The sequence below is a fragment of the Ammospiza nelsoni genome, chromosome 8, assembly GCF_027579445.1.
Source record: "Ammospiza nelsoni isolate bAmmNel1 chromosome 8, bAmmNel1.pri, whole genome shotgun sequence".
NCBI classification, from domain to species: domain Eukaryota; kingdom Metazoa; phylum Chordata; class Aves; order Passeriformes; family Passerellidae; genus Ammospiza; species Ammospiza nelsoni.
In genome coordinates this window covers 28,127,859-28,145,993 of record NC_080640.1, presented here as the reverse complement: position 1 = coordinate 28,145,993, position 18,135 = coordinate 28,127,859, and the positions used below count along the sequence as shown (strand labels likewise).

General features: G+C 38.0%; 1 protein-coding gene across 5 annotated transcripts in view; it reads left to right on the top strand.

Moving 5' to 3' along the window:
• The window catches only part of CCSER2 (coiled-coil serine rich protein 2), a 58,432-nt gene extending 40,375 nt beyond the window's left edge, over window positions 1-18,057 (top strand). For 3 of the 5 annotated variants that reach the window (XM_059477320.1, XM_059477319.1, XM_059477321.1), the window contains one exon: window positions 16,201-18,057. In XM_059477320.1, coding sequence (XP_059333303.1) covers window positions 16,201-17,019 — 819 coding nt within the window. In that variant the 3' untranslated portion in view covers window positions 17,020-18,057. Of the gene's footprint in view, window positions 1-7,860; window positions 7,946-16,200 lie in introns of all 5 variants that reach the window. The other 2 variants (XM_059477323.1, XM_059477322.1) reach the window with 1 other exon arrangement.
• The last annotated feature ends 78 nt before the right edge of the window (window positions 18,058-18,135 follow it).

The following is an 18,135-nucleotide window of genomic DNA, read 5'->3' as shown; positions in this document are numbered from 1 at the left end:
TCAATCCTGTATATCTAGTCATACTTAAGAGATTTTCTTATATCCTGACTTTAAAGTCTCTCTTTGGGTTTTTTCCTGGTCAAATTTTCATTGTTGATATTTTCATATTTCTTGAGGAAAATAAACAGTATATTCTAAGTTTCAGTGCATAAGTGTAAAAACAAAAGTTAATATTGTTTATTTTTTTATAATTCATTTTAATAACTTGAATCATGAGAAAAATAATTGTGTAAAAATCACTTTGACAAAAGACATCTTCATTCCCATATGTTGTTGCATGGATCACATTTGTTTCCACTATGTAAAATTTATGTTCTTCATGAAACACCAATAGAATGATTAAGATGAGGGAGGGACGACATATTTGATATTATATAAGAAGAAAATACCTTTGCTAAACAAAGCTTTTGTTAGTCACCAGAAAATAGCATTTGGATCTTGAAGCTACTGCTCCAGCTAGAAAACCTAGGACATTTTATTCAAGGTTAAAAATGGGTTTGATTTTTTTTTTTTTTTGTTTCTTTGTTTCTACGCTACATTGAGTTACTTGATGTAAGTTTGTAATAAAGATTAATCACCCCTGTTATCCTTCTAAAATTGCTCTTTTAAATGTATGGCACTATAGGGCAGAAGCACCACGGTGCTGTGTGTTCACCAGTTACTGGCAAACAGCTTTACCCATGTTTTCCAACCACCTCCTTTCTGTCATAAGAGGCTGTCAAAGGTTATAGCCTTAAGCAGCTTTTGGTTGGCTTTGACACCTCTGCTCCCCCATGTACATGTAACCACTTGGCTCATCCCATGTGTTTCTTCTCCTTTTACTTTACTGAGCCCTTGCATTGTTTCTTTTTCCCACTTTAATTTTGTGTGTGTGCTGTTCGTGGGATGTCTTTGTGCATTGATGCTGTTACAAGGTTAGTGGCTATTGTTTCCATCTTCCTTTTTTTCCAGTTCATTTATCACATGGCTTCAGCGTCAAGATGAATTGTCATGGAAAGTTAGTTGCTAACTACAGGAGTTTTAGTCTGTATGAATTGTGGTGTTATTTGATAGGACAAAGATAGTGGAGAAGATGGGGAATTTGAGTTGCTGTCTCAAGCACAAGGAGTCACTCAGCACAGTTGTCTGGTTTGGGTCAGGTTGGCCAGTATATTTCTTAAAGTTATATTGTAGTTTTGTTCAAGAAGACTTTTTTTTTGTCAGGAGGAAGTTTGGGTTAAAAGACAGTATCTTAAGAAGAGCTAAAGGAGCCTCTGCTGTATTCATGGTTGGGTGTGTGGATATGTGTATATGATACCCATACATATTCCTAGACATCTGATCATTGCACACACAATCCAAACATCTTGCTATTTTTATCCATTAGCAAAGTTTCTCATGAAACTGATAAAGGACTTGGAAAAATTCATGAAGTGTTAACAAATTTTGTAACTGTGCTGCTTTTCAGTACCTTTTAATAGCTGGGAAGTTTTGGACAGAATATTTTGGGCATGTTTTTAGGTATTTTTCAATGTTTTCATGTGCATATTTGTAAGTTACAGGCTTTCTTTCACCCAACAGAAGCAGGAACTCTGTAATGTGGGATTTCTCCAAGGAGGACAATGGTCTGGCTGGTGCAGCCAAATTTCAGTTCTAATGGTCAGACCTCAACTTTCTGGCTTCATGCTTCCTCTGCCAACATGCATTTGGATATTTCCTTGCATATAAAATAGTTTTTGATTTGAACCTAATAACAAAAAATGTCTCTTGCAGTAGAAAGGAGACACAATCAGCTCTTCTTTTCTTGAGGTAAGAGTACAATAAACAGAAGGAGACACCTAAGTCAAGTGTATTCTCACTACTCAAATCCCCAAAATCTCTTAAATAAATTCTTTTGGTTTATTAACATTCCTGTTCAGTTTAGTTTATTGGTCTTGGCCTAAGAATAAAGACTAAGAAAAATCTGTTTCTTGGTCCTATATGCAGTATAAGTCTTGAAATATTGTTAATGTTTATGAAATTAGCAGGTCTTTATATAGACTAGCTTTTTCATATAGAGTAGTTTTGTTTGTTTTTTTTTTTTAAACCAAATTGTAGTTGAAGTCTTGGCAATGACAGAGTGGTTACTTTGAGGCATCTTAGCTTTTTGCTTCTTTAAGCTTGTAATAGTTTTCAATTTTGATGACTATTTAACTATTTCAGTTTTTCCTATTAGTGTTGACCTGACAGTCATTTTAAATTATGGTGGATATTAGGTACTTCAGGTATCAAAAATTTGAAAATTAATGTGACTGTTTATAAGTTCTATATATTCTATACAAATCAGAACTGATAAAAGTTTTTTGTTCCTGAGGAGTTTGGACCAGTCTGGGAACACAGTGATTTAGTGTTCCAAGGAACACTTTAAATGCTTACTGAAACATGCCTAACAAACATTGTTGATGTAGTGTGTCATAAAGAATAGATGCTGGAATAAACTAGGAAACAGTGAGAGTGGAAAGCAGCTATTTCAGTTAGGAATTTAAGTCCATATGAATAGCAGCAATTCAACTGGCCATTTGAAATAGCTGGTATTTCTGATCACTTTATGGTTCTGCTACTAAGTAAATAAATGGATATCATTAAACATATTCATTTTTAAAAGTCATGTTCACATAGTTTCTTTGTTATTAAATATTTCTAGAAAATGGCCCATTCTGATGTGGCTATAAACTTGTCTGGTGTTCTCTTCAGGGACCACAGCTTTTCAAAGTGCTTTTAGGTTTTTTCATATTTAAAGGTAAATAAACATAAGTGGAAGTTGTGTAACTTTAATTTAATCCTTGGAATTTAGTGCTCACATAATAAAAACCAGGGACTGGAAAGAAATGTTTGGGAAAATTGCCTTCTTAAAAATTGATAAGTAGCTACCTATTGCCTGTCTACTGTGTCTGTGACATGGTATTTCTTGTAAGTGTCCTGGCAGGATGCTCAGAATTTGGCTAACTTCTAGGTTAGGTTTGTGTTTTATTCTTGGTTAGCCATCCTTGGGGTAAAGGCTTGTACAGATATTTGCTGGCAGGGTAGACTATGACATTTCTGAAAGGATCTCTTACAGGTCTCTTATACAGAATTCATTCCAGTTAGTGTGTCTTATGATTTAACTATCATGGAAGAAGATAAAAATTACATGAAGAAATTAATGTTAATGGACAACTAACAAGAAAGAAAAATGTGAGCATCCATTGCCACGCTTGTAGGATTGTTTCTCTAATAGTAAATACTGATGTTTTTAAGACTTTGAGGGTAAAGGGGTAGAAGTCAAGTTTTTGTTGATAAAACATTTGGTTTCTTGGGCTGGAAAGGATGTTGGCAGATGCTGAGTAGTAAATGACAAGCAAGCAAACTGCAAAGCCCTGAATTTGTTCCAAGATACCTGCAAAAGACTCTGGCCTGTGAGGACCAGTTCCTACTAATTGCTGGCTGCTGTTCCACTCCCTGATAGAGTAGATAGTGTGTACAGTAAAAGCTGGGTATTTTCCCTTGGTAACAGCTCACAGTGGTGAGATGAGCTTTGCTGTCTAAATTTGCATACAAGTTCATTCTTGTCTCTGCTGAAATGACAACAGAACCTCTCACTTTGCATGGGAGCGTGCATGGTCTTGTTCTTTGCTCCATCTTTTCTCTGCTTTTGCACTGAGATATTCTTTGCCTTCCTTTTGAATTTTGTTCCACTTTGTCATTCCAAAGCTTTCCATGTCACTTGTTTTGAGGAACCTTTGTAATCCTTTGTCTTTGTGTATTGGTCTTCTGGTTTTGGTACCTTCCTTCTCCTTAGCCTTAAACATCCTGTATGTGTCATTGTCACACCATTAATTTAAGCTTGCAGCTTTTGAGGTCCTGTCACTGTATGTGTTCACAGCCAGCCTCTGTTTCTGTCACTGTCCAATGCTCTGCTGTTTGCTTCATGTTCTTACACATGTACTTGGTGAAACAAAACCATAGCTGGGCTAGGTGGTTATATTGTGCACCTGTCTCTTGTGCTGACTGTGCATGACATGGAGGACTACGTGGAAGAGAGGTCCTTGAACCCTTCACAAGCAATTCCTGTTGGTTTTGTGTAAACCAACACATAAAACTGGGTTGGTGAAGTTTTTCGTCTGAATACTTTCAGAAAGACTATTGCATGTCAGAACTGCTTTTTCATCATCTCTTTCTGGGTGCTAGGCCAGTCAGAGAAGACTGCTGCAGAAACATTTTGTTTGCCTCAGTAGTGAAGTTTGTCATTCTTGGTTTGTTCATGATGTGGCACTCTGAGGGTGTATGAGACAACTGGCAGTGCTTGGTGAGAGGGAGCAAAAATCACCTCCTCATTGAAGTGCTCAGAGGTTCCAGTTGTGTGGGTTAAAAAAGAGATCTTTGCTGTATTTGTTTCTGCAGCAGAACAGACTTTTTAAGGCAGTAGCAGTTTTGCGTGTTGGTGTATCCTTGGGAGAAGAACTGGAGTATCTGGCTGTAGGGCTAAAATGACTGTGGGGCAATAGCTGAGAAATATTTCACTTCTCCTTTTCTGGCAGAAGCAATTGCTTTTGTTCATGTGATTTCTTATTCTAAGGTTGAAATCTGCTCATAACTAGCAATGAAAAACTCTGGCCTTAGTCTTCATTGTAGCATTTAAAAGAAGAAACAGCCTCCAGATTTTCCCAGTGCAATTAGAGTCAGAACTTCATAAAGCATTTGGTACAACATAAAGCAGGAGTACAATTCATCAGCATCTCAGAAGAACATTTGTCCTTCTGGTTTGTAGTCTGCTCTATCCCAGCTGCTTTTATTTTTCCAGTCCTGAATCTCACGTTGTTTTAAAATGCTGATTCACTTCTCTTTGGGGATGCCTTTGCTGTTTCACAAATCCAGAGTCTGGAAAATAAGAGGAATGGGATTTAAGAGTAGTGACTGGATACACATAATATCTGTGGGGAGGGACTGTTCAAACTACTGTCTAACATTAAAGTCTTAGAGGAAAAAGTTGCTTCAGAACCCAGGAGAATCCCATCACACATTTTTTGTTTGGGTTTGTTTTTTTTTATGATAGAAGTTCAGGTAAGTCATGGTCTCATCTTTCAATTCTAGAATTCCTTGCTTATGAGTTTTATAGACATTGTAACAAATAAGTGGTTATTCAGGTTTTTCTTATTTCTTAGTTTTAGTAGGAAACTGCCACATTGTGTGTGCATTTTGAATATGTAGTATCATCTGAGGAGATAAGGTTTTAGTGTGTTTCTTTTTTCTTCTTCTTTCGATTTCTTGGGAACCTTAGTGCACATTTGAGTAATAGGAGATGAATATAGGTTGATGTTTAAAGGAGAAAGCTTGGTAAATTTGCTGGAATTTTGTACAATAATAACTATTAAAAGAAAATTAATCTTTTTGTAAGCCAGGCATATTTGCAGATACTTAAATCTTAATGTGCTATATCAATGGGATTGCTACATCCTTTATAATTTTTATAATCAGTTTCAGTCATAAGACACATCATAATACATTCCTAGTGCTGTATCTGCAGAGTCTTACTTTTTCATTTGATGTTGGTTTTATTATCTTATTTGTTGTACAATTAAACAACCCTGGCTTGGAGGATTTTTAGAAAAAAATTATTTAATTTAATAATCTATTACAAAAAAAGAAATCTGGAATTTATTTGAAGCTTACCTATATGGAACAATTTCAACTGCAGTGTTTGGAAGAAGGGGATTAAAATATGCCTGGAGACCAGTTCAGCTGGCAGAAGATTCAAGGAGGTTACTTGCACTTTCTTCATTTGCCTCTCTTCTCAGAGCAATGATAAAGTAGCATGAAGAATTATTGGATTGGCTGTACTTAGTGCAGGGCTTTGAAGTGCTAATAGGGATGCTTAAAAGTTTCTGGAACGTATCAAGACATGTAAATATTTCATTGCCTTTACAATAGTGTCTTAACTGTTATGTAGCTCAGATAGCTTGTGCTTCTTTTAATCTCTTTTCGGAGAGTAAAAGGGAGAGATATAAAATTTTCACCTCCCTTCTTAATGTGTTAAGAATTTCAAAGAAGAAAGCCCGTTGCCAACTCAGATGAGTCTCTGCAAAATCAGACTTGTGCCCGGTGATAATTTGCTTTCTACTATGTGGAGATTCAGTTATGTTTAGGGAATGGAAAGAGTTTTTCTTGGTGTTCCAGTAGTCTGACACAATTTTGGATGAAATGTGACCAGACCTGTAAAATGTAGTATTCTTTTGTACTGTACTATCAAAATCCAAAGAGTTTGATCATTTTCTCATCAGTCATTGAGTGATAATTTATGGGACTATTTATGTATTTAATGTATGTACCTATTCAGCTGATGCAGCACATTATATTATTTTGTCACATTGCTTGACTGAATCTAATGCTATTCCAGTACTTTCATGCAGCAGCCTAAAAATTGTGATCTTAATGACTGCTGATGGAGGGCTGTAGGAACCCATTAGGTAATCAATAACTCCATCTAGAGATAATCAGACTGAAGATCTTGTTTCATTTTTCCCCTTGGATTTCGCTGCAATAATTGTTTTATCTCAGCTTCTGAAGAACAGTAAAGGAGACTTGTCAGGCTTTTTTTTAATTTATTTCCTGTTCTGGATGAAAAGTGTTCTGACTAGCAGATTCTAAGGCTTGGTTAAATGCATGTTAAGTTTCATCTTAGCAGTACTGAAACCTGGAATAGTGCTGGATAAAATCTGATTAGGTAAGGATAACTGGAAGATCAGGGAAGTTTTTTAAACTCTCCTAAGACAAATAAAAGCATAATATTCATAGAAATAATGTGATGTTTAACATTGTTTTAAAAGAAGAATGGAAGTAAAATACTTTATTATTTGTCCAGCTGTGGCAGTGTGGTCTGCAGCAGAAAATCTGGAGCGGGGGGCACACTGGGTTCCTGTTTTCTGTGATGTGGGTGCTGTTCAGGTACCTTCAGCCTGCTGGCTCACAGGGTGGCCACAATTTATTGCTGTTAGTCAGGAGGCAGTGGGGCAGTCATTATTGTAGTGCCAGTATTCCAGGACTTAGAAAAGCAGTTTTCAGCTGCTTAAATGGCAAAAGGATTGTAAATTCTTAAACCTGCCCTGCTGAAATAGGAAATCAAGATTGTGTTGTTTAAGAGGGAAGTTGCAGCTTGGATTTGTAAAGGTAAGGATGTGGGGAAAAGGAAAAGTAATAAGAAAATTACTTCTTTTGAGAATGTAGCAACCACAGTGTGTCACACTTAGGGTGATTTGAGAGCTGTGACAGGCAAACTCTGCACTGCATGGATCTGCACAGTTTCCTGATCCTTTCATGGAAGACTCAAGCTCCAAGAGCAAGGTGCAAGGAAAACAGCTCTATGTCAGCTCTTCTCTTCCACAATAAATAATACTGATGAAGTTGGAGTAAAGTGGTCTCTAAAGCACCAGGACTTACTGGAAAATTCGTTTCTATGCATTAGAAATGTTTGTTGTAAACTAAAGTTGACTGGTTTTCCAGTAGATTAGAACAAAGCAAGCTACTATTTGGTGAGGCATTTTTAAAATAATTTTGAAGGCTGTATAATTGCAATTTTATCGTATATTTTTAATAATGAAAAGCTCAGCTTCTATACTCTTCGCTAAAACTACCTGGGACAGAAATGTGTGCTTATATATTGAAAAAACTTGGAGGTATTTTGTAAAATTCCTAACTAGTTTAGGACATCTGGGCTCTGGTAGCATATAACATTTGCTTTTACGAGGTAGGACAGCTGGAAATATAACGATACCTTTCTGGGGAAAAGAATGGTGTGGCTTTTTGGTGTCTTGTTTTTCCCTGTTCTCTTTTTTTATTATACTTCTCCCCCTCTCTCTTTCTGCACAGGGTGGGTATTCTGCTCCCTCCTTCTCTCCCTGGCAGGGCTCATTCCAGGGCATCCCTCGGAGTGTTCCACCGCACCGCAGACAGAGTGAGTCTGTCCCTCTCACTCATCTCCCCCACCGTGTTCCAGTAGCAGCTTCCCCTTGGCACGCACCGTCCATCTCGTAGTCTCCTCCTCTCTCAGGCAGATCTCCAGGCATACACCATAGTCTGTGCCTAACAAAGCGCTTCCTCCGGCCAGCCTGCCAGCAGCTGCCACTTACAGCTTCGTAACAGTCATTAAATGCCAATAGACCTCAGCAGTTCTTCAGGCAAACCCGAGTAGGCCCTTGTTTCCAGTCCTGTCTTAACATCAGTCGTGCTTGCTGCATTTCCCTGTTTTCCATGGCTGTGATGCACTCTCCTGTCCGTGTGTCTGTCCTGTTTGCTCACGCGCGTCTCTGCGCGCGTTCACGTCAACGCGTCGTGGTTGTACAGAAAAGTGTTGCTGGGAAAGTGTCACTTGCATTGTCTCTCACAAAAAGTTTTAACTTTTCAGAATGGCTTCCCTCAAACTAATTATTTTCCCCCGTCTCTCGGTATTTGTTGTAAAAAGGCTTCTCTTACGTTGAAGTGGCTGTTGCACAACTTGCATGATTTATTAACGTTCCTTATGTGCTAGCTACAATGTGGGCTGGTATAAGATGCATTTGTTCACTTGGCTTGGATCTGCAAAACAAAAGACAATTGCTGATTTTAAAACTGTGTGCTTACGTAGACATAGAGAAATGGTAAGTCTTATTTTGTGCTTTGGTATTGCATTTTGAACGGATAAGTGTTTGAAGAAATATAACTACTTCATAACGCTAAAGTTATATTTTTTAAATGTACTGTAATTTGCAAATTACAGTGTTTGCCTAGCAAAGCTCAAGAGTGTATTTGGACAAGAAATAAAGGCAAAGTAAAATAATGGAAACAAAGTAAGTTTTCCAGGGCCAATGCAGATCTGAAGAGTAAGCTGCACCTTGGAGAGCTAAGCTTACATATATTTCACACTGCAATAATCTTTACGTACATCAATCACCAGGAAAAAAAATCTAATATTTTGTAAACTGTGCTTCAGATACTCTCTTGACGCTTCTGTGACAATGTTCATGTAAACAACTCATCAGGAATGCACAGCCTGTTTCATGGGCTTTCTCTGTGCAATAAGGGATGTGCTTCATTTCTCTGTGGTGTTTGATGTGGGACTGTGTGTGTAATGAACATAGAACCCCAAAATCTGATGATTGTGCCTTCTGTTGCTGAGTGGAGGGGCCAGCAGTAGCACAGCCTGGGTGATTCACTGTCCTACCAACAGAGACTGACTTCAAGGAGATCAGTTTTAGATTTAAGGATCATATAAATGTTATGGTTTTGGGACTTGGAGACTGACTGGAGAGTCAGAATGGGAGGATGCTGTCCCAGCTGCCCCGTGAGCCTCTGGTGTGACATCATTCACAGTGGCTGCTTAGCTGAAAAAGAAAACTTTGCTTGCTAATCTCGCTGGTTTTCTGAGCCTCCACCTCATCCCTCACTAGCAAGGGTGGTCTCTTGTTTGGGATTCCAAAGTAAACTTTTGTTACTAAAGCAGGCTGGATTTTTTAGTGTGCATCTTATATGTTGCATTCGATGAATTGCTAGTAAAGCAGGCACAGTCAATGAAAATGGGTCCTTGACTAGTTAACCTAAACTATAACAAATATATTGTTTAGGAAAGTAAGTTTCCACTATTGGAGTGTTCCTAGCTTTTTTTCTTTCAGACTTAGGTTTAATCTATAGAGCAACCCTGGAAATAAAAATAAAGTATACATTAGGAGGTTCCTTAGACATTTTAAATTAAATTCTTGAAAAATCAATGATTTATCACTGTGTGAACAGTTCTGTAAAGTAAAACAACACTGGAACAGTCACTAATTTTTTCATTCTTTCCCACTTGGTTCAGTGGTTTCAGTGTTCAGGTTTTGGAGCTGGTATGAAATGCCAAATATGCGGTTTTAAGTCAAATGCTGAGCTAAGTATCACCACTGAGTGTAGGACAGCCTGAAACACCAATGTCAGTGTTCTTTTGCACTAATACAGAGAAGATGATGGGAACATGAAGTGTAGTCTCAGGTTTTGTCTGGTTGTGTTTTCAGTATAGACTTGGCAGTCAAGCACTTCTTTCTTAACTTCTGGATCCTGAACCTAAAATACATCTCTGCATCTGAATTCTGTAGGTTACTTCACTGTGCTGTTGATAGCTGATGGATACATAGATCACTTACAGGCACTGTAGATTATGAGGGTGTAAATCTGTAAACTGTTCATATTACAGTGTGTAAACAACTAAAAATAATTTCCCTCCTGCTGTACAGGACAGGAAATATATCCCTGCTAGGTAATATTACACTAGTGTAGGTTTATGGCTCTCTCTAAGCACCAGTCACGTCAGCACACCTGCTGCAGAACTTGCCTCAGCGTATCACTGCACTGCAACATACTTCAGCTTTGGGTGTATGTTTTTCACTTTTAATGACAATTACTTTTTAATACTTCCACATTTATTAATTTCATGGTTTTGCACCAGCCTTGGAAACAATTGAGCAGCTTGCATTTCATAAACACTTTGATAACAGTACATTAATTCTTTCATTTTAGGAATAAAAACCAAATAATTTTGTTCCTGTGATTCCCATGTGTCTTGAACTAACTCCTGTGTAAGGGTCATTTATTTTTCTTTTGATCATGGGATATATTTTGATGACATCTCAAACTTTGTTCAATACAGTTAAACCCTTTCAATTTGTGTTCTGGAAATGAACCAATTATGTGGCTCTAGAAATAAAGATTTAGAGAACACATTGGTAAGGAAGCAATCATGAGTTTTTGTTGTAATACAAGAATATTACACCACCTTCTCTAGGCCCCTCACCCTAAGTGCTTCTCCACACAGAAATGCTGATCAAAACCACTTTGTTATTCAAGCATTGCAGTTGTTGCATCTCCACTTACTGTGCACATCCTGGAGGAGATATTTCAACTTTTTGCACGTAAGCATTACAGATAGAGATAATCTAAGCAATGCTAGTAGGTGACACACAGCTTGTTATCACCAGGAAGGAAGCTGCTCTATGCCCAGTGACTATAAATCAGATCCAGGCTGTGCTTTTTCACACATTTTCTTTTAAACAAAGATACCGTGCTGAAATGTTTCCAAAGCTTTATGGACTGCTGCAGCTTTGTAGGATATACAGAGTTTTGTGTTAGCAGAAACAAGTTACTTCAGAGCATTAGCTGGGAAGTTCTGTGACAAATTATTAAAAACATCCGGGAATAATTACATTACTGCCTTTTTTATGTAATTAGTGTGCTTCAAGAGTGTTCAGCTATATGAAGAAGAGGTTTTTAGGAAAAACTTCTTTCCTCCCAGCTTCAGTACTTGCAGAGTCAACTACAAGAGAAAGGACTCTTGTACCAAACTAAGTTTATGTTTGCAAAAAGCCCCTTGATTTTGTATATGGTCATATTTATCTGCTTGCTGCACATATATCCATATTTGTGGATCAAATACCTGCCTTGATGTAGTTATATATTACTTGAAGTAATTTTTCTTTGAAAAAATAAAATTTTCCAAGTTGAGGTTTCTGTACAAACTTGCAGAAAGAATAATAATGCTTTGCCACATTACCAATTATTTTACTAGCCTCATGGTTGTGGTGAATGATGCTTAAAAAAATACAATTGTGTCATTATTTGAGGTCATTCTCCATACTGCAGAATCCTGTATTTAATGCTGAAATATGGATATAAAACAGCTAGATCAAAGAGAAAGAAAAAAAAAGTTCAAAAAGAAGGTATTAGAAAATGCTACAGATTTAAGGTGTGAACTGTTGATGTTTTCCAGAGGTGGAAAATGAGAGCTCTCTGGTGCAGCCTTTCAGCAGGGCTGTGTCTGCACAGGCCATGCTTTGAAAGTACAGCTTATCCTGTGCCAAGGCAGTGAGAGGAGGGGTGGCAGAACTGATGAGGAAATGAAAGAATTATGTAGCAGAGTTTGTTATCCTTCCCTTCCACCCCTTTCCAAAAAGAACCTGTGGTAGTTTTCTCTTCCAACTTGTGAGTTGCTGGGAAGATTGAGTTATGAAAAATGAGGGCAATATGATCCAAGGATGGAATGCTGTGCCTTTAATGACCTTGCTGTTCAGGGTTAGATATTGAACATGCATATGCACAGATGGAAAATTTTTTCTTTTATACAGTTTTAATAATACACACAAATTCTAGTTGCAGTGTTTGGAGTATAAGAAATGAACTGCTAAAAACCTTGAAGTTGTAAGAGCAAAGGTATTCCATGCAGGTCCTGCTGTAAATGTTTTTGTACTGCGTTACTTAAATACTGTTGCTTCCTTTGTTTCTTGAAGGAGGATTAAAAACCAGTGGGGGACACGGTAATTGCAATTGAAATGGTGAAAAGTTGCAGTTTGTCATGGCAATTGCTCATTGTTCTGTCTTGGTCCTCTGACATCATTGTCCTTGTCTTTTTCTTGTCTCTGCTTTCCATTATGCCATTGGCAAGGAGTTGAGAAGTTAGTCCATTACTTCTGTGATAAAGCGTGGTACAGTACAACTTCAGATTTATTCCCACCTCCCCCTCACGCATTTTCACTGTTGGGTTTTTTCTTTGCCCTGTGCATGATGCATGTCTGTGGGAGATGTGCATGCAGTTCTCAGATTTTCCATTGCATTGCTTCCCTCCTTCCTCAAGACACTGCAGGGAGAAAATTATTTCATTCTACAGAGTTATTGTAAAGGGAATCGAGATGGGGATCAAGAAAACCAAAGCAAAACTGACAGGAATTTTCAGCTACTGAATGAATATCACAGTCATGACCACATTTTTAACTTCTTTAACAGTCCATTTAATATCTTTCACCGTACAACATGATGTTTCAGTTTTCCAGCACAAATCTAATACAACCTCAGTAGTTTGATAACTGTACAACAGTGCTTATCCTTGCCATGGATGTCATCTTTCTCTGGATGATGTAACAGCCAGTTGTACTTGAGAGAAATAATAGAAAAATCTCTTAGGCTAACCAAGTAGAGAGTGAAAATCTTTATTTCTTGGGTAATTTTGGTTAGTACATCAGTATTTGGAAGGCTTTGAAGCTCTTGCCAATACAGAAAAATCAGTTTCTTTGTGCAGAAAGGAGCACGTCAAATGGACTTTGTCAAATGTACTTCCAGTTTGAGGAAGAGTGTCTTCAGTTCCATTGTACTTGAAATGTTTGAGTCCAACTTTGCATTTTAGGAGCATCCCAAAGGAGTGCAGGTGTTTGTCTACCTGCACGTTTTCTTCATGGGACATAAGTAGAAGTCTGGGTAGCATGGCAGTCAATTCCAAATCATGGTGTGTCCCACCCCAGAAATATTATCAGAAGTGCACACAAAACAATGCAGATGAAACCCTATTTTAGGACTTGTGTGAAACAAAATACTGTGCCTGGAAGGCAGAATGCTTCTTGATCTATTTCTCCTCCTTCCATCCTTCGTGTGATGGAATTCACCAAGTACTTCAGTCCTTCAGCTGGCTTATTGTTTTTACCAATAACAGGGTCAGAATTTCAAAGGCTTTCTTTGTCAAAGGAGAACTTGTATTTAGTACCAAGATATGAGCTGTGGGTGACAATAATGTCAGTGTTGGATACCTTGTGAAATGTTACATGCATATTTTGCAAGTGGCATTTTGCTGCTTTTAGTGTCGTTTTGAATGTTAATGCATGTAGAAATTTGATGATATTAAAATCTGCCATTGTGATAATTGGACAGATCTTGAGTAGAAATACACAATTACAAAGCAGTACAGTATTTAAAACAAGAGGGCAAAGATGATACCAGAGCTTTAGTGTCCTCATAATTCTGAGCACGTAGCCATTTTCTATCTTAGTATCACCAACTTTCTGGGTAATAAGCTGCTTAGACCTTTTAAAGTTATGAAGGATAATGAGTGTATTTGGCTATTTTCATATGAAAAATGCAAAATTGCCTGAAGGGAAGAGCTCAAATACTACCTAGCCTTTGTCAGAAGAATTCAAAATAGCATTATTGAAACCTTGATAGCTTTGTTGTACTTCATACGTGTTTAACTCTACTTTCCCTACAAATTTAGCTTCTTCTGTAATTTACCAATTTTGAATTTTGCTGATTAGTATTGCTAGAATTATTTGATATTAAGTCAGAATTTTTATTGATTATATTTTATATTTTCCTGTGTTTTTGAAGAGTAGCATTTAAAAACCTTTTCTAGTTCCTAGAAGGAGAAAAACTTTCTGACAATTTTTTTTTTCACATATGACATAATACTGTGGGCTATAAATGTTTTAATTTTATTTTTACTTCAAGTAGGACTAGAAAATAAGATTTATTTGTTGTAGTATTTGCATGGGAATTGGGTACATATTGCTTTGATTTCTGCATTCATTAGCAGTTTTGGTTTTTCAGGTGAGATCTCAAATCAGTAAATCATTTTGGCTAACATCTGGCTGTCACCTCCTAGACTGGAAGGATAATAACTTCTGTAATAAACACTGGAAAATGGAAAAAAATATCTGGAGGGCTAATTTTATTTAAGCTGTAATTCTCTCAGTGTATGCAATTACTTCTTTTGTTTAGCATTTCCTTCCTGTAGGATTGTATAGTTAAGAAGGATTTACAAAGTTAAGCTAGTTTTGGGTAGCATAAGGAATAATGTTTTTGTACTCATTTGACACCATTTTGGAGGCTTTTTTGCCTTTTTTTTTTTAATCTTTTCCCTCTTTCCAAAAAAATCATATTCTGACTGCTCAGGATATTTGCCTTATATGTCTATCAGTGATAGTGGATGTCACTGGTCCAGATTGTGCCTTTTCTTGCAAGATAACTGTTATTTTCTAAAGGGAAAAAACTGCCCATAAATAAAAAATAGACTGAGAAACCTTGATTTTCCTGTCATTAACCTTTAATTTTTTTTTCTTGATGAGGAATTTTAAAGATTCAGTTTTTGGTAGTAATCCTGCCAGGGAAAAGATGAAAAGCCTAAAGAGTCCTGAGATGGGCTATGGCCCTAAATGTGTAACAGTAATCTGGCATGCACAGCAATCATTGCATTCTTCCTGCTGATTCAAAGAACTAAAAAGACCAGACAAATGATGAGTTTTCTCTTTAGAACTTTTGAATAATTCAGGAGAGTGACTAAAATAACACTTTTAGTCAAATCTCCCAAACACAAACATAGCTTCTTTTTTATTCACTCTATTTCACTAGTAAACAGAATAAGCCTGTTTACTGTGTACGTGCAGCCTGTCAGCTGGTAAGAATCCAGGTAGTTGAGTGATGGCTAGTTGGCAGGAGTTTAGTTCCCCTCCTTTGTAAAGAAAATGAGAAAAATAATCCAAACCTGCTAAAACTGTAGTTTAGGTTTTAATAGATTTTGGGTTTTGCCACGAATTGCAGAATTTTTAGTGATGCTTCCAAGATCTGTGTCCAAGTTACAGGTCTAGGATGTATTGTGAAAGTAGTACACCATTAATCTTTTAAGTCTCTTTACAGGGCAGAGCAAAGAGAATAGAAATTCCCCAGAAGAGGTACTGGCAATTCTCTTATCTGGTGTGTGTCTGATTAGATTGTATCTTCTGATAAAATATAAAATCTTCTCTTTATCCCATGGCTGTCGGTGTGGTAGAGTGTGGTCTCTACTTTCACATGAACTCTGCTTCTTTATCAGCCCATTTAAAATCAGTTCAAGATAAAACAGTTACCTAAGCTTAGCCACTAGCTTGATAAGCACTTACTTCCTACAGACTTTCTGGCCTCAGCAAGGCAAGGAAATGGCCTGTAAGTCCCTGTGGTCCATCCAACTGCTTTCCTGCCTGTGCATTAAAAGGGTTGGGGTAGTTGAGGTCAGTATGCAGTGAGCAGAAATTGAAGCTGGATGCAGCTGTTGTGTTGGGTTAACCACTTGATTAGAACTGATCTGCACTGACGTTGATTCTCACGCTGTCCTGCAGATTTGGGTGAAACCATCAATCAACCATGCCTTCTTCATCTTTCCTTTTTTAGCCGGTCGGTTTCCTTTTTGTCTTTATGTTGTTGTTAATTTCAGTGCTGGTATATTTTTTCCACTTCAGTTACGAGTTCCATTTGTGTGTGTCCCATGACTCATCCTGTTTTGCTGAAGTTAAAGTTTTGATTTAAAACCCCAGATATACAGCCCTTATCAAGCATCCAGTCAGCTCACGTTGGATTCTGAGTGTACCTGGTGTCTTCTCTGCCTAATATATTCTTGTATTATTTTCTCTTTAACAGCCTCAAGTACTACAGCCTTCCAGCAGCCTTCCCAATTCCACAGACCTCGCCCAGGGAAAACTAATAAAAACTCCACATATCGAGGCCCACAGTGAATATCCTAAACCAGATCTGCATGACAGTAGAAATCATCAGAATCAAAATGCTGCAAGTGTCTCTCTCCCAAATAGCCTGAATGACATAAACTCTTCAAGAAGCGTACACTTAAACACAAAAGATGAAAATACATCATATTTGGACAATTTGAAAAACAAAAACACTGAAGACCCTGGAGAGGTGGCTAGTAATAAGAAAGGTATACCACCTCGTTCTTACTATCAGACCTCTACACGAGCAGATGCTCCAGAGGTGCAGACTGGATTGCCTGTGAAAGTTCAACCCTCATTCACAAACCAGGCTTCCCAGCCAAAGACTTCGAGAATCGTGAAGCCCCCAACTGCTTTAGTGCCTCCTACCATGGCCGTTCCCGTACGATCTGCAGATCACTCCGCTGCTTCCAAGGAACGTGAGCTTCTACCACTGAGGAGTTCGACTCAGCCACAGCCAACATCTGGGCAGGATAACCTGAAGGGTAAACAGAGTCAGAAAGTGTCTAAACTTCGCCCACCAACTACGTCCTTCGTCAAATCCAAGCAAGGGAGCAGTCAGAAATCCACACCAGTACCTCCAGAGCCTCAGAACACCTCCCTCAAGTCCAACATCCCCAGGCCACCAGTGCAGAGGAAGGAGGGCGTGCAGACGCACTCCGCTGGCGCGCACTCCGGGGACAGCATGCCCTCCGCTCGGCACTCCCGCCTCCCGAAACCAAAGACACACTGAGGCCATCCCACACCTCACCCGCTGCCACGCCGTGTCCCACTCCCCTCTCGGGACTGCCTTGGAGCCTGCTGTACCTGCAGCCTGCAAATCCTGCCGCTGTTCCAAACTGCATCTTCTTTAGGGTTTGCATTCTCCATCCTGCCGTGTTCTGAGGCTGATGTTATGAGCTGTGCAGTTTCTCTTGAGTGCTTTATTTTATCGTTGGTCTGTAATAAAGATAGTATTGCAATCTTTGTAGTTAAGCAAATACTGAAGTCTGTGATGACCACAAATGCCAGAATGCTGCACTATTTATTTCAGGATGGCAGAAATTATTTCTTACCTCTGTTTGAGTTATTAGACAATGAAATTGCTGTTCTGTTGAACTTCTTGGTTCTGAGTACTCGTTAGGTCAGAGTGGTAGAAAATTAGACTGACTAGCAGATGTTTTATTGGCCATAATTCTGACTCTGTATTCCAGAGGCCTATGCAAAAATCCTTGTATTTATCATTCTCTCAAGACTGACATATTTAATGTTATTTAATCTCATGGGTTGGGTGGGTTGTGTTGTTTTGTTTTGCTGTAATCTGAAGTAGCTCTGTTCTTTATTTATCCTGTTTTCACTGTTCACAGACGTTAGGCAGATTTCACAGGGTGAAACGAATCTTCTCGCTTAAACATCCTCATTTGTTAAATGACTGTGGTATGTTTTTATTGTGTTGAATAGACACATTACTGGGTAGATTCTTGAAATGCAGTGCTAAGGATGTTTGTCCAAACCTTCCAATGCAGGCTCTTAGGAATTGGTAAGTAGGGAGCCTCTGGGAATAAAGGGGTCCAGAACACCTATGTTGAGGTTGCACAACATGCATTTTAATTGATATTTTAAACTTTTATTGTTCTGCTTGTATTTATTAATTTCTGCTTAATATTGAAAGGCTCTGAAGTACCTGACTTGAAATTTTGCACAAACTTTGCCATATGTGTAAGAATTTGAAACTATTTTACAGAAATAAAACTTATATTAAAAATGCAACTATTTTTTAAAAAGGAAAAAATTACCCCGCTTATTTGCTTTGAGCAATCCTATTATGTCCTAATCCAGAGCTGGTACTCTTAAGAGTTTTTCAAAGATG